At 39.6% G+C, this 15,617-nt stretch overlaps 1 protein-coding gene across 2 annotated transcripts in view; it reads left to right on the forward strand.

Moving 5' to 3' along the window:
• Positions 1–15,617, forward strand: part of ZBED1 (zinc finger BED-type containing 1) — a 156,883-nt gene that overhangs the window by 37,273 nt on the left and 103,993 nt on the right. The window contains exon 2 of one of the 2 annotated variants that reach the window (XM_048492792.1): positions 14,132–14,239. In XM_048492792.1, the coding sequence (XP_048348749.1) occupies positions 14,132–14,239 (108 nt within the window). The remainder of the gene's footprint in view (positions 1–14,131; positions 14,240–15,617) is intronic. The other variant, XM_048492793.1, reaches the window with a different exon arrangement.

The following is a 15,617-nucleotide window of genomic DNA, read 5'->3' on the forward strand; positions in this document are numbered from 1 at the left end:
GAAGCTGCTTTGTGGAGGATCTGTGCCGTTCGTTTACTTGTCCCCCCCCCCCCATATGTCAAAACTTCCAGCAGCCATGTGCCAACACTTTGTTCCTCTGATCTTTTGCGCTGTCCTCCAACATAATCATTTTATCCATTGTTTCAGGGTGGCAAGGGTTGACATCACAAAGATATCTCCTAGTTGTGTTTCCCTGTCTTATTTCATCCTCATCTTCAAAGGCTGTATGTACTTCTTCATACTGAATGCACTTGTTTGTTCAATGAGATCAATTCCCTCACCCACAAATTGCAGTCTAGAATGTTGAAGCAAGTAGTACTGCCAGTGAAATGTGTGAGTTAGGTATTTTCATATTTTGTATGTAGTGTGTGTGTAGTGCTGGGCTTTATACAATAAGTTTGTTTGAGAAAGCTTTAGGCTATAAAATCAGCTCAGAATTGGCTTAATTCTTGTTTTTAAATTCAGTAAGCACAGTGAATGACTTGCTTTTTAATGGTTTCTTTTTTTAACATTGCATTTTTTAAATTGTCAGCTGCCCTGAGCAGGACTATGAAGAAGTGGCATAGAAATATTCTAAACAAATAAATAAACTGACTGCTTCCACTTAAGATCAGTGAAATCTAGTCCTGCGTGAGAGCGAGAGTGGTGTAATGGTTAAGAGCTGGTGGATTCTAATCTGGAGAACTGGTTTTGATTCCCCACTCCTCCACCTGAGTGGCAGAGGCTTATCTGGTGAACCAGATGTGTTTCCACATTCCTACATTCCTGCTGATTGACCTTGGGCTAGTCACAGTTCTTCAGTACTCTCTCAGCCCCACCTACCTTACAAGGTGTCTATTGTGGGAAGAGGAAGGGAAAGGATCTTGCAAGCCATCTTGAGTCTCCTTACAGGAAAGAAAGGTCGGTTATAAATCCAAATTCCTCCTCCTCTTCTTCTTCTAAGAAGACTTCAAGTAAATTAACTACCTGCTTCACAACCCAGTAAGTCAAGGGTCCTCACCTTTATCAAGCCTATGGGCACTGGAATGTTGAAATCAGGTAGTGGGCACTATGTCAAAATGGCTGCCATGTGTGGGGTGTGTGTGGGTCACCATTCACATCATGACTTCCATCGAGGGTGGTCCAGTCTCAAAAATCTGGGAGGTTCTACAAAATATTAGGTGGTCCAAACCAAGTCCTGGCATTCTCCTATAACGGAAGCATCTTTTTCAATCCCAGGTACACAGATGTGTTAATGTAGTTTTTTGAAGCACCTTCTACTGTTAGGAAATTGAAGAAAAAGCCCTGGTGTCCATGAGTTCCATGCTGGGGGAGCCGCTGCAGTAGGTGGACTGCCTCAAATCTCACAGAATGAAATTATGCCATGTGGCCTGAACTACGTATTCATGCATCAGTCACCAGATTCATCTGAAGCCACTCTTTTGATACATTAGATAAACTTTGGATGGTTCCAAGTTATACATAATGCTATAGCAGATAAAGTTCCAATAATGTAACAATTTAATTATTCTCAGATCAGTTTGTTCTTTCAAATTATACTCTTCAGTTTAGCCAGAATAAAAAATGAAATTACAGATTTTGATGTATTGTCGAGGGCTTTCATGGCTGGAATCACTGGGGTGCTGTGTGGTTTCCAGGCTGTATGGCCGTGTTCTGAAGGCCATCTGAATAGAGTAGCTTGGCATGTGAGTCACAAAGAAGTCTGTAGCATGTGAGTAACAATGAAGATGATACTTAAAGGTCACAATCGCATTGAATGCATCTAAATAGAAGTATCCTGGCCTCACCTTTTGACCTCACAGTATATATACTCCACTTGATTTCCATTCCTATTATCAAATCCTCTGAAGATGCCAGCCAAAGTTGCAGATGAAACGTCAGGAGAGAATGCTGCTAGAACACGGCCATACAGCCCGGAAACCACACAGCACTACAGATTTTGAGTTTGGAGTGACTTCCAGGGGAAGTTCTGCCCACGACAGCTGCTTCGGAACTTCTAAATAACAGCTTTAACAGGCTTATTTTTCAAATAAACCTGTAAATTATTTTCTTACCCTTTGTGCAAAAGAGGGTAGTTGAGGAGCTTCGGCTGAGCTCTAATTGCAGGAGGCAATGTGGGTGCGAGAGGCGAGGAAAACAGCGATGGTGTCAAGCTGACCTGTGAGAACACCCTAAGGAGCTGCAGGGGAGAGAGTCTACAAAGGCAACTCTTTGCTGTGTTGGAACCCAGTTATGTAAGAAGAAAGGAGCCCAGCTGTTGTATTATAGTCAGTTTGGCAAGTCCTGTGGAAAAGTTTCCTTTCTTGGCAGGAAAAAGGTATTTTCCCCCTTTTGTCTTAGCTTTAGTAGTTAAGTGTCCCTGCAGGGCTGCTGAGAAAATACATCTACTAATGTTTATTATGGAGCTTGAAGTAGAGAAACTGTACAGAGCTTCCTTATTAGATTTAACATTGTCTCACCCATTTAAAGCAGAGAGCAATGATGCCAAGAAAGAAAAATACTGGCAATGCCCTAAATGGCAACAATGCTCTAAATTATTGTAACTATAATAAAGGAATTATTATCAAAGGTGGATATAATCTCCATAACGATGTTGGATACTAATGTTAAAATAGGCAAAATTGATGGTGAGCTGAATGAAATTAAACAGAAAATTGCTACAATATCAACATTCGAAGAGGGAATGAATTCAATTCTGGAAGAAATAAAATCAGTGAACAAAAGAATTGACAATTGGAAGACAAAATGATAGTCATAGAAAAAGAGGAGAAGAAAAACGGACAAGAATGGTTATTTACACAAATGAACCAGATGGAGTGACTACTAAGATTTAGAGGGATAAATGAGATGAATAATGAAAAAAATCATGAAAGAATGTTGGGTATTTTGGCTGAGTTCTTCGGAAAAACTGTAGAAGAACTGAAAAAAGAATTAGATGAAATATATAGAATAAACTCAAAAGTGGCAAAGGAAATGAAGATCGTTTGGGTGCTGTGTGGTTTCCGGGCTGTATGGCCGTGTTCTAGCAGCATTCTCTCCTGACGTTTCAAGGCCTATAGCCTGGGCTGGAACAGGCATCTTCAGATGATGTCAGATGTTGGGGAAAGCAAGTGGAGTATATATCTGTTAAGGTGTCCAGGGTAGGTGGGGAAACCTTGTCTGTGAGCAACAAAGGCGGCAACCAGGTCAATAGTTGAGGGCATCTGAATAGAAGTATGAGTAACAATGAAGACTATAGCCTGGGAGTAACCCTGTAGATAGCAAGGGCAAAAGCCTTCGACAATACATTGAAATGAAGATCCCTAGGGATGTAATTGTCAGCTTTGTAAGAAAATCTGCTAGAAATTATATTTTACATGTACATTATGCAAATAGATTAAAAGTATATAAGGAAATAATGGTTATGAAAGAAGTACCTAACAAACTGTTGCAATTTAGAAAGGATTATGCAGAACTATCACAGACTTTAAGGAAAAATGATATATATATCATATATATATCATATATATATAATATAAATGGGAAAATCCTGAAGGGATATCCTTTCATTTCAAGGGAATCAGAAGGAGGATACAAAACATCAGTAGTGCTAAGGAATTTCTTTATAAACACAAAAAAGAATTGAAATAATCTCTTTCTCCTTTATATTTAATTATTTTTTGTGTGTGTGGCTGTTCCCTTTCTTAGTGAGTGTGAATTATTTCTTTTTTGACAAATATGGCTAAAAAAAAACCTGGACTGTTTGACTCTGGAACGATTAACTTGGGATGAATTCGTTGACCTTATTAAGAAGGTTCCTAATTAAGGTTCCAGTCTCTGGAAGACCAGCAGAGAGGAGTAGCAGCAGAAGCGAAAGACTTGGCCAGGAAAGAGGCCCTACTTGTGTAGCCAAGCAATTTTAATTCTAATTTTTTTTGTTTTTTAAATTAAACTAAGGACATATTCTGACAGATAGTACGTGGCAGATAGCTCCAGGGGGGCAGTGACTAAAAGCTTAATATTTAAATATCTAAACAAATCCAGATATGAAGGCAGAAAGCCAGCAGGGATAGGGGGGCTTTCCAGTGTTTTCTTTGCGGTGGCACTCCGGAGTGGGTCACATGTATGACTATTATCTGCCACTCAGGGACAGGCCGAATGAGGTGTGCCCCTCGCTTCGCAATGAGCTCCCTGAAACTCAAGGAACGCATTGTGCGTTCTCTTGAAGCCAAGGTGGCAAACCTGGGAGAAGCCTGAAAGAGGCAGAGAGGGTGACAGATTCGAGGAGCTTTCAGGGACCTAACAGCCGGCGGTCCCACTCCTAAGGGTGACATCTCTTCAGATGTCATGGAGGGGAATGAAAGGCCTTATGCTTAGGGATGGAGGGTGCCAGTTCGAGGTGGGGAAAGATGCTCCCCTTTAGATGGGGATCCCTTCCTTAACTGAGTGATCCAGCTATCCTTCCTCGCACTGAGGATACCCCTACCGGGGAGGAGTGGGGGGCTCCTTTTGTAGTGGGTGATTCGATCATTAGAAATGTAGAGAGTTGGGTTTGTGAGAGGCGTGATGATTCCTACTGAGTGACTTGCCTGCCTGGTGCGTAAGGTTGCAGGATGTCACGCTTCTCATTTCCTAGATAGGCTTTTAGACAGTGCTGGGGTGGAGTCAGCAGTTGTGGTCCACATTGGCACCAAATCGACATTGGGAAATGTAGCCGGGAGGGTTCTGAAGTTAAATTTAGGCTGCTAGGAAACAGGTTGAAGTCCAGGACCTCCAAGGTGGCATTCTCAGAAATGCTAATTGCACGTTCCCATGCGCTTAGAGGCGAGAGCTAGAAGTAAGCTGAAACACAGTGGTCTCAATGCGTGGGATGAGGAGAAGGTGGTGTAAGTGCAGAAGGGTTTCCCAGATTTGCTTCAGGAACTGGGGAACTTCTTTGGGAACCAAGGTAGGCCTGTACAAACGTGGGACGGGCTTCATCTTAACCAAAGAGGAACCAGGTGTTGCTGGCGCTCAACGATTAAAAAAAGGTGGGCAGAACAGCTTTTAAACTGATCACTGGGGAAAGCCGCACAGGAGCTGAGGAGTGACTTCGGTTCGGAATACAATATCTATAAGGGATGCAGAGAGGGAGGTTTTTTCTAAAATCAACCACATACAAGCTTGAAGAACATGCTAGCAATGCATGCATGTGACAAGGGAGTAGTGTCTACAAAAGACTTGAGGGTAGAAGCACATCAATCCCAGGTTAAGGGACACAGAGACCCAGGGTATACCAGGTGTCTCTATGCTAATAGTAGAAGCTATTCGACCTAAAAAATGGGGAGCCTAGAGTACAGGAGTTTTGAAAGGAGGACTTTGATATAGTGGGCATTACAGAGACATGGTGGAATGAGGAGAACCTAGTGGGATGCTGTTATACTCAGAGCTACAGGCTCTATAGGAAAAGGATAGGACAGGGCGCATTGGGGGTGGAGCTGCCCTTTACATCAAAAGAGGAAGCATAGTTATCACCATAAAATAGACAATGCAAGGGGAGCTGGTTCCCCCTACTAGAATCACTGTGGATATCAATACCAGGGGTGAAGGACAGTTTAATATTAGGAATATATTGATCGCCCCCCTGGACCAAAGTGCACAAGAGGATTCTGAGGATGGGGAAAAAAAGAAATTCATTAGAGAGGCCAAATAAAAAACAAAAATGTAGTGAGTGGTAATGGGTGATTTTAACTATCCCCATATAAACTGGAAAAAATGCATGTTCAGGTCATAGTAAGGAAGGAGAGCATTCCTGGATATGCTAAATGACTGTGGCTTAGGAGCAGATGGTTGTGGAACCAACTTCCAGGGAGAGGTGATCCTAGATCTAATTCTATGTGGGACCCAGGACCTGGTGCAGGAAATCAGTGTTGTTGAGTCGATGAGGGAACAGCCACCACAAAAGTGCTGTCAGGATTCAGTATCTCAGCATGCTTGAACAAGTGGCAACTACTAATGTGGAAGTTTACATTCGCCTTCAGAAAGCGGTAGAAATGTGTCTCAAAGATGAGAGGGATAGTGGCGAGGGAAGCTGGAAAGGGAAAAATCAAGAGAGTCAAAACTGTCCAGGATGCTTGGAGGTTATTTAAAAAACACAGTGCAATAAAAAGCTCAGCTGGAATGCTTGTTCCACAGTGTTAGAAAAAGGCAGCACCCAGTCCAAAAGAAAGCCACCATGGTTAAGCAATAAGAGAGGTTGAGGGAAATTATCAGAAAAAAAAGAAAAATGTCTTTTTAGAAAATGGAAGTCCAGCCTTTGGCTGATGAATGAATACATGAGAGGGAACACAAAATGAGTGGCAAAAGAGAAGCACAAGTTAGCAGCTGTAAGGGAGGCAAAAAAGGATTATGAGGAACGCCTGGCTGTGAACATCAAGACCAGCAACAAACAGTTCTTCAAGTACATCAAAAAAGCAGAGGAAGCCAGCAAAGGGAAGCGAGTAGGCCCATTAGATGACAAAGGAACAAAGGGTGTGGCTAAAAAAGATGGCAGGGAGGATTGCTCGGTAGAGAAGTTGAATGAATCTCTTTTGCATCTGTCTTCACTCCAAGGAGGGAGGTGAGGAACATTCCTGCACCTGAACCAGAAGCTTCTTAGGAGGCGAATCCGAGATCAGAACTAGCTTAAAGATAGTGGTAGACAAAGGGAAGAAGTTCCCCGGCAGCCATTGAAAATTAAACTAAATGTTACTCTCAAATCCCCTGGCCCAGATTGCATCTGCACTTCCAAGAGTTCTTAAAGAGCTCAAGGCCATGGAAATTGCTGATCTTCTCACTTTATTATGCAACTTTATCCCTTGGGAAATCAGGCTCCATCCCTGAAGACTGGAAGATGGCCAGAAATGTCACACCAATCTTTAAGAAAAGCGATCTAGGGGGGACCCGAAATTACAGGCCAGTCAGTTTGACATCTGTTCCTGAGTAGAAATTAGGTAGAATCTATCATTAAAGATAAAATTACATTAAACATGTAGAAAAGCAAGACCTGCTGAGAAAGAGTCAGGCAATGGCTTTTGCAGAGGCAAATCCTGTCTTTACAAACCATTACTGAGGAGTTCTTTTGAGGGTGTAAACAGGCATGTGGACAGGGTGAACCGGTGGACATTGGTTCTACTTGGATTTCCAAAAGGCTTTTAACAAAGTTCCTCACCAGAGATCGCTTATGTTGAGAAAACTCAGCAATGAAGGAATAAGAGGTGGAAGTCCTCCTACTGGGATTAAAAACTTTGGATTTGAGAAACAAGGGGAAACAAAAGAGTGGGTGTAAAATGGGAAGTTGCCGTCACAATGGAGAGATGTCGGAGTTATGGTGTCCCCTAAGCGATCCGTTTTGGGACCAGTGCTCTTTAACTCTATTCATAAAATGACCTGGAAGTAGGGTGTTGGAGTAAGCCGCAGGCCAAGTTTGCAGATGATACCAAATTATGTAGGGCGGTGGCGGAACCACAAAAAAGGATTGCGAAGAGCTCCATACGGACTATCTTGATAAATTAGGTGAGTGGCGGCTCCAAGAAATGGCAAATGCAGGTTTCAATGTAGCAAAATGTAAAAGTGGATGCACATAGGGGCAAAAAATCCAAACTTCCACATACACGCTGGACAGCAGAGGTCAGGGTGCTAAATCACAGTCACAGACCAGGAAAGGGATTTGTAGAAGTCTTAGTTGATAGTTCCATGGGGAATGCTCAACTCAATGCATGGCAGCTTCGTAGAAAAAGGCAAACTCTATGCGTTGGGGATCATTAGGAAAGGAATTGATAATAAAACTGCAAAAGATTGTCATGCCCTTATATAAGGCAGCAGTGGTCGCGACCGCGACTTTGGAGTACTGTGTCCAGTTCTGGTCGCCGTGATCTCAAAAAGGATAGGCTTGAGGAGATAGGTAAAAGCGCAGAGGAAAGAGGCATCAAGGATGATGATTGAGGGACTGGAGCACCTTCCCTATAGAGGAGAGGCTGCAAAAGCGCTTTGGGACTCCTTGCTAGCTTTTGGAGAGGCGGCGGCTGAGGTGGGATATGATTGAAGTCTACAAAATTATGCATGGGGTAGAAAATGTTGACAGAGAGAAATTTTTCTCTCTTTCTCACAATACTAGAACCAGGGGGCATTCATTGAAAATGCTGGGGAAGAATTAGAACCACTAATAAAAGGAAACACTTCTTCACGCGATAGCGTGGTGATTGGTGTTTGGAAATATGCTGCCACAGAAGGTGGTGATGGCCACTAACCTGGATTAGCTTTAAAAGGGGGCTTCTGGACAGATTTCCTTATGGAGGAGAAGTTGATTTATGGCTACCAATCTTGATCCTCTTTGATCTGAGATTGCAAATGCCTTAACAGAGCAGGTGATCGGGAGCAACAGCCGCAGAAGGCCATTGCGTTCACATCCTACATGTGAGCTCCCAAAGGCACCTGGTGGGCCACTGCGAGTAGCAGAGAGCTGGACTAGATGGACTTTGGTCTGATCCAGCTGGCTTGTTCTTATGTACTTATGTTCTTATGTTCTTAAGAGAAAGAAGATTTTTAGTTACCTATTGCGAAAAAGATGCTCAAATATACTGTCTCCAGAAAACCCACATTATACAAAAGGGTGTGACATTTTTGAATAATAAAATATTGGGCAAAGAATTCATTGGCTTAAGACAGATTAAAAAGAATTGTGGTGTAACACTTTATGTTAAGGAAGTTCTTGAGTCAAAACTGATTAATGAACATAAAGAGGGATGATATTTGTTAGTAGAAGTAAAAGTAGAAAATGGAAAAAAGTATTTTCTTGGGATTTATGCACCAAATGATGCTAAAATGTTTTTTTAAATCTGTTTAATAAAATGTCTAGAATGGATTATGCAAACTTTATTATGTTAGCTGACTTTAATGGGGACTTAATCTTAGGCCGTTTCTGCATGGCCACAGTAGGGGTTGGGTCGGTGTACATACGCTGACCCAACCTCTCTGGGACCGTTCACATGAACAGTCCCAGAACCTACCGGGACGACGGCGCTGCACTGCTCCGGAGTCGCAGGGCAGAGGGGGCGTGTCCCCAGGTCTCAGCGATGTGCCAGAGGGCCATAGAGCAGGTAGGTTGACCGGACATGGGAGGAGGGAAAACTCCTTCGAGCAGCTGCCGTTCGCACGGCAGCAGCTCGAAGCTGCCGTTTTCCGTAAACCTCGCTCAGGAAGCGAGGTAGGAAAACGTTGGCTTCGCACCGCTTGGGCGGCGCGGCTGTGAAACAGCTGCGCCCCCTGAGCAAACGGCTCCCTGGGGACGGTCTTTTTGCCGTCCCCAGGGCGCCATATTAGGCCCATGTGGAAAGGGCCTTAGTGTAGAGGCATAAATAATATAGAGATTATAGAAAGTAAGAAACTTCCCAAAATCTTTTTTTGATTAAATGGAAAATGTAGGTTTAGTAGATACTTGGAGACATAACAGTATGGAAAAGAATTTTACTTTTTTCCCCAGCAAGAAATTGTACTTGTTCAAGGATATACATTATCTGGATCGCCAATGAAATATTAAAAGATTTGATTAGAGCAGAAATATTATCTGATTCTATAACTGACCATAGATCAGTGGTGATTAAAAAAATACATGAGAAAAAGGTAAAAACAGAATACAGATGGGTGCTGAACAATACTTTACTACAGGATTCTGGTATGGTGAATTTTTTGAAAGTAATATTCAAGAAGAATTGAAGTTGGGCACTATATGGGGTGCCCTCGAGGCATATATACATGGCTTTTTTATTGAACAATATTATTTTAAAAGAAAATTAAACTTAAAAATGATACATTAATTAAAGAATTTCAACATAAAGAAAAAACTTATTAGGATGTGTAAATTAAAGATATTAAAGGCACAGATTTAATGGCATCTGAGGAAATTAGTCAACAATTACTTAAAAGTAAACAAATTAATTTTGAACACAGGAATACAACCTCTAAATGGCTAGCATGGAAATTAAGACAAAAAATCAAGATAGATGGATTACTAAAATTAAAATGAGTGGTGACCTAACTCAAGAACAAGGGAAAATTAAACAATTATTGTTGACATTTTTCAGGATCTTTATAAAGAAGAGATAATAGAAGAGAATGATTGGAATAACTATTTAAATGAATGTGACTTAAGAAAAATTGAAATAGAAGATCAATTTATGTTGAATCAGTCAATAACAAAAGAACAAATTTTGATAGCTATTCAAAAAGAAAAACTTAATAAAACAGCAGGACCAGATGGGTTAACAGCTATTTTCTATAAAATGTTTAAAAATGAAATTGTGGACTTTTTATTTGATTTGTTCAGAAAAATAGATATAGAAGGCATTCATAACTCATGGGAATTAACCAATGTAACTCTAATGCCCAAGGAATGAAAAGACAGAACAGATACTGAAAATTTTAGGCCCATCTCACTTTTAAATACTGATTATAAGATATTTTTGGCTATTATAGCAGGCTTTAAAAAAGTCTTGTCAAAATAATACACTGGGATCAAATAAGATTTCTACCAGATAGATAAAGGATAATGTTAGAGTAGTAATAAATATTTTGTAGGCATTTGAACAGAAACCAAACAATTGGCACTTTTCTTTATAGACTTTCATAAAGCTTTTGATGGTATCTATTTGAAATTTATAATTGTGATTATGGAAAAAAGAGGCTTTGGGGACAAATCAAATTTATACATTTAGTGGGAAAGATTTATAGTGAACAAAGAACTTACAAATAAATGTCAAATTACCAAAGGCACCTATCAAGGATGCCCACTTTACTCTCTATTCACTGGACACAGTGTGTAATAGACTTCTCTTTGTGATACACCTCTGAAGATGCCAGCCACAGATGCAGTAGAAACTTTGCTAGATAAAATTAGACAATGAAGAAGTGCAAAATGTAAGAATTAAAAAAGAAATGTTTGAAGTAAGGGCTTATGCTGATGATATTGTGGTTAATATGGAAGATCCAACCCATTCAGTTTTTTTTTAATTTTGGTATGGTTTCTGGATTAAAGATAAAGAAAAATCTCAGCTTTTAGTTAAAAATATGGAGAATGAAAGCAAAACAAATATTAGCAGAGATGATGGAAACCCAGATTGTTACCAAAGTTACTTATTTGGGCATTAATATAGCAAATTCTAATTTAGTTTTATTTGAAAATAACTATGGAAAATTGTGCAAGGAGGTTAAAAAATGGAAGAATTGGGAAAAATTAAATTTGTCTCTCTTGGGGCATATAGCAACCATTAAAATAAATATTTTGTCAAGGTTATTTTTTCAATGCCAATGACCAAATCAGAAAAACCTTTTAATAATTGGCAGAAAGAACTTAATAATGTTTTATGGAGAGGAAAAATCCTAGAATTAAATAGAAGGTGATGACAGAACAAAAACAAAAGGGTGGATTGGCATTACCTAATTTGAACATCATATCTTACATGGTTAAAAGACTGGTTCTATCTGTCCAGTCCTAGATTAATAATGTTGGAGACTGAAGGACTAAGATTTAGATTACATGCATTTTTATATTATGATAAAGTTAATGCAAATAAACATTTTTGAATATTTTATATGGTTTTCTCTATGTAGGGTTTGGAATAAATATAGAATAAAAATATATTCACATCTACCAATGTGGATATTACTCCAGGCAGCACTATTTGGAAGAAATGAGAATTCAGAGCGATGGATACGATATTCTTATTAAAATACAGCATAAAGGCCAATTAAATTAAGAATTAAAAATCATAACAAACCCTTAAAAAGTAGGGTTTAAAAATAGATTGGTGGCTTCATCTTCAAAGTTGCTTTTTGAAAGATAAAACCAGATTCAGGAAGAGAGAGGAAACTGGCATATTTGAAATCAACCAAAAATATAACTGGGAAACTTTATAAATTCTGTTTAGACTTAGACCAAGAAAAAAGAATATACTGAAGACTTTATGATTAAATGGGCCAAAGACTTTGGTCATAATATAATGTTAGAGTCTTGGGAACATCTTTGGAAAAATGCTTTAAACTTTATTAAAAGTAATTACATAAAGGAAAACTTTTATAAAATGTGGATGAGATGGTACATCACTCTGGATAAATTGGCTAAAATTTATAAATTCTCTGATTAATGTTGGAAGTGTAACAAATATATAGGTTCATTTTTTCATCAATGGTGGTCATGCAAAGAAGTGATTTTTTTTGGAAAATGATACATATAGAAATTAAGAAAATATTGAAAATTAAAATATCATGAAAACCCGAATGGTATTTATTAAGGATGATAGATTCAAAACTCACTAAAACTCAAACTATGTTGTTTCAATCCATGGCAATGGTATCTAGATTAATCTGGACCAAATATTGGAAAACAAATATATCACCTTCTAAAACAGAATGGCAGATTAAAATATTTGAATTGGCTAAGTTAGCCAAAATATTTTATTTAACTGATTTCAAAATAGAACAAGATTCACAACCAAACTGGAAAAACTGGTTTGATTATGTTAAAAAGTATTATAACAAAGCTTTAGATTTAGATAGTGAATTATTTATTTGAAGTTTCTCTTGTATTAACTGTAGAGATATTTGGAAGTCAATCAAACTATAATTTCTTTCCTTTTTCTTACAGTATTTTTAATTTCTTTTTGAAAATAGTTAATCTTTTATTTCTTTTTCTTCTTTTTTGGTTTCTCTATTTTTATTGCTATATTTAATTTCATGTTTACTTAATTTAAAAATGAAATTACAGATTTTATCATACAAATTAACTGTTTTTATACATTTAAAATTGCACAATGTGCTCTCAGCACAGCAACCATAACTGGAAACAGAGTTCAGCTGAAAGGAGTGAGGTTTATTAGTTGTAATTAAATTCTTCCACTGGTTTCTCTGGACTACTGTTTGCTGAATGGGAATAGGTTTTAAGATGCAATAATTTATTTTTACATTCAGTGTAACTGAATTTATAACTAAATTTTTTGTTTGTGGATGAGACTTGAGATTCCTTTGGGTCAGCCTCCATGGCTTGGGTCCAGTGAATATCTCAGCCATTATATGCAGTCATTGATTTTATCAGTATCAGTGCGCCAGAAACATAAAACATTTTTAGCTATCTCTTTGGTCACTTAACCTGCTGTTTTTTTTAAAGAACCTCATAAGATCATCAAGTAAATAATTGGTGCCTTGTACTTTCCACCTTATGAAGAATCTGAGTAAGCTTACAAATTATGCCACCCCCTCTCCCCCGCCAACACTATATGTTAAAAGAACAACTGGAACAAATAGCAATCATGAAAAGCAAGAGTCCACTATACAGACTATGTTTATTTTATCCTCACAACAATCCTGTGAGGAAGGCTTGGGGTCGAATGTAGATATGGCTTGGGGTGAAATGGCCTGTGGGAGTGGTGGATGGCACCTATGCCGGCAGAGAGAGCAAATATACCAATGTGCAGGCAGTACTTTTCTGTGGCAGCCACACCCAGAAGTGACGGCTGCCTGGGAGTAATGCTGGTGGCCAAGCACACAGAAGTGCAGTGGGATCCTACCTGGGAACAGTCCCAGGGTGGATCAGACTTGACTTTGGCATCCACCAGCCTTCCAGCCCGGGAATGCTCCCCACCACAGCTGCAGACATACACCACTGGAAAGTGGGGCATAAGCCTCTGTAGCCTATAGGGCCATTCAGATAGCAGGAGGGTTTTTCACCCAAAGCCACTTTGGAGGCATTGCGGTGCCACCTTTGCTGCACGGGCCCCTGCTGCTGTGGAGCTCCTCCTTATCTGAGTTGGGTTGCTGGATATTTTCACAATTTAGTGCGAATTTGAACCTGGTTTTTGCACTTTCAAAATTCTTCTACAGTATTTACACCTCAGGGCTGATTTATATTTATACACATAACTGTGTCACTGTTGCAAACACCAGATGATGTTTCTCACAAGCTGGATAAGCTCTGGTAGCTATTGCAAACCCAATTGCCACATATACTATTAGGTGATTCCTGCTGATTAATAGTAAGTCCTGCTGTCTTGATTGCCTGTCAAGCTTTACTGTTTGTCTCCAAGGCTAGGAGTGGTGAAATGGATCTTAACCTGGATTCCTTTTTTCTTCTCTTTCCACGTAGATTTTCCTCAACAAAATGGGAATGTTGCCATAGTGACTGGAGGCACTAGAGGAATTGGTTACCATACTGTGAAGTATCTGGCAAGACTTGGCATGCACGTTATAATAGGTACTGTTGTTATATCATTGATGCACATTGATGGGATTTTTATTTTGTTTTATTTCAATATTAATTAAATGTTTTCTCAAAGGAACTCAGAGTCATGTTTTAATCTCACAACCTTCATGTAAAATCGGTTGGACTGAGATGGATTTATTCCAGACTTCTCAGTAGAAATAAATTTTAAATGTAGCACCATCAACGAAGCACTGAAGTTCTGGTCAACGAGCAGGATGCAGGGAGCTGCAATGTGAAGAACAAAAATAATGTTTCCATGTGCACATGCACAACAATGCTGTATGCACAACTAACTGTTTGAAACAGATGTCTACATACAGAAGAGATTATCTCAATGCATCTTGATTTTCCTGATGTGAAACCCTTGCAATAGCTGCTTGTGCAAGACTGTAGTTGCTTGCCATGTAGAAGCCTTTTTTTGGCTGCTGAATAATTGACAGGTATAAGGGACTTGAGCTCCCTTATTAAAAATGATCTACAGTGCAAGCTCTTCAATTATTTCTAAACTGTGATGGAACTTGTTGCCTTTGTTCTGAAAGTATATTGCATTGTAGGAAGAAATGAGATCAGCTGGCACAATGGCAAGATTGCAGAAATAAATCACAGTTTATCATGGCACTTACAATCAGCCAGGAGAATTCTGACTCTATAGTTTTCTCTATCCCCTCCCTGGCGTTGGGAAAATTAAGTGCTTCCAAGGGAAACCAAAGTGTATTATTTTGGTCTGAACCCCAAACAATGTTTTGTTCTCTACCCTTCATGTCAGCATTCTGTTGGAGTATAGTGGCTAGAGCAGGGGTAGGGAACCTGCGGCTCTCCAGATGTTCAGGAACTACAATTCCCATCAGCCCCTACCAGCATGGCCAATTGGCCATGCTGACAGAGGCTGATGGGAATTGTAGTTCCTGAACATCTGGAGAGCCGCAGGTTCCCTACCCCTGGGCTAGAGTGTTGGACAATGGTCTAAGTTCCGCTTTTGAATTCCCACTTGTCCATGGGAGCTTGCTGGGTGACCTTGGGCAAGTCACACACAGGTTAGTTGTGAGGATAAAACTGATACAAGGAAAACACATAAACCACTTTGGGTACCCCTTAGGAAGAAAGGAGGGGTTTTAGTGAAATAAAATAATGGAGTTCTAAAGGTAAACTCCCTGAGCTCTGTCAATTTTTCCATACTTTTGACTGTCTTTTGTTGCAAGAGATCTGGACTGTGGACAGTCTTTTTTGTCCAGATTTTTCAAAATTGTTCATCTCCGTCAGTAAAGATTCAATTGGAGGTAGACACAGAGCATGTATGCCATGTTTGATCTCCACTGGAGCTGAAATGATCCCAACTTCCTATTTTCCCTTCTTGACTCTGACAGCCCCC

The sequence above is a fragment of the Sphaerodactylus townsendi genome, linkage group LG04 (genome assembly GCF_021028975.2).
Source record: "Sphaerodactylus townsendi isolate TG3544 linkage group LG04, MPM_Stown_v2.3, whole genome shotgun sequence".
NCBI lineage: Eukaryota > Metazoa > Chordata > Lepidosauria > Squamata > Sphaerodactylidae > Sphaerodactylus > Sphaerodactylus townsendi.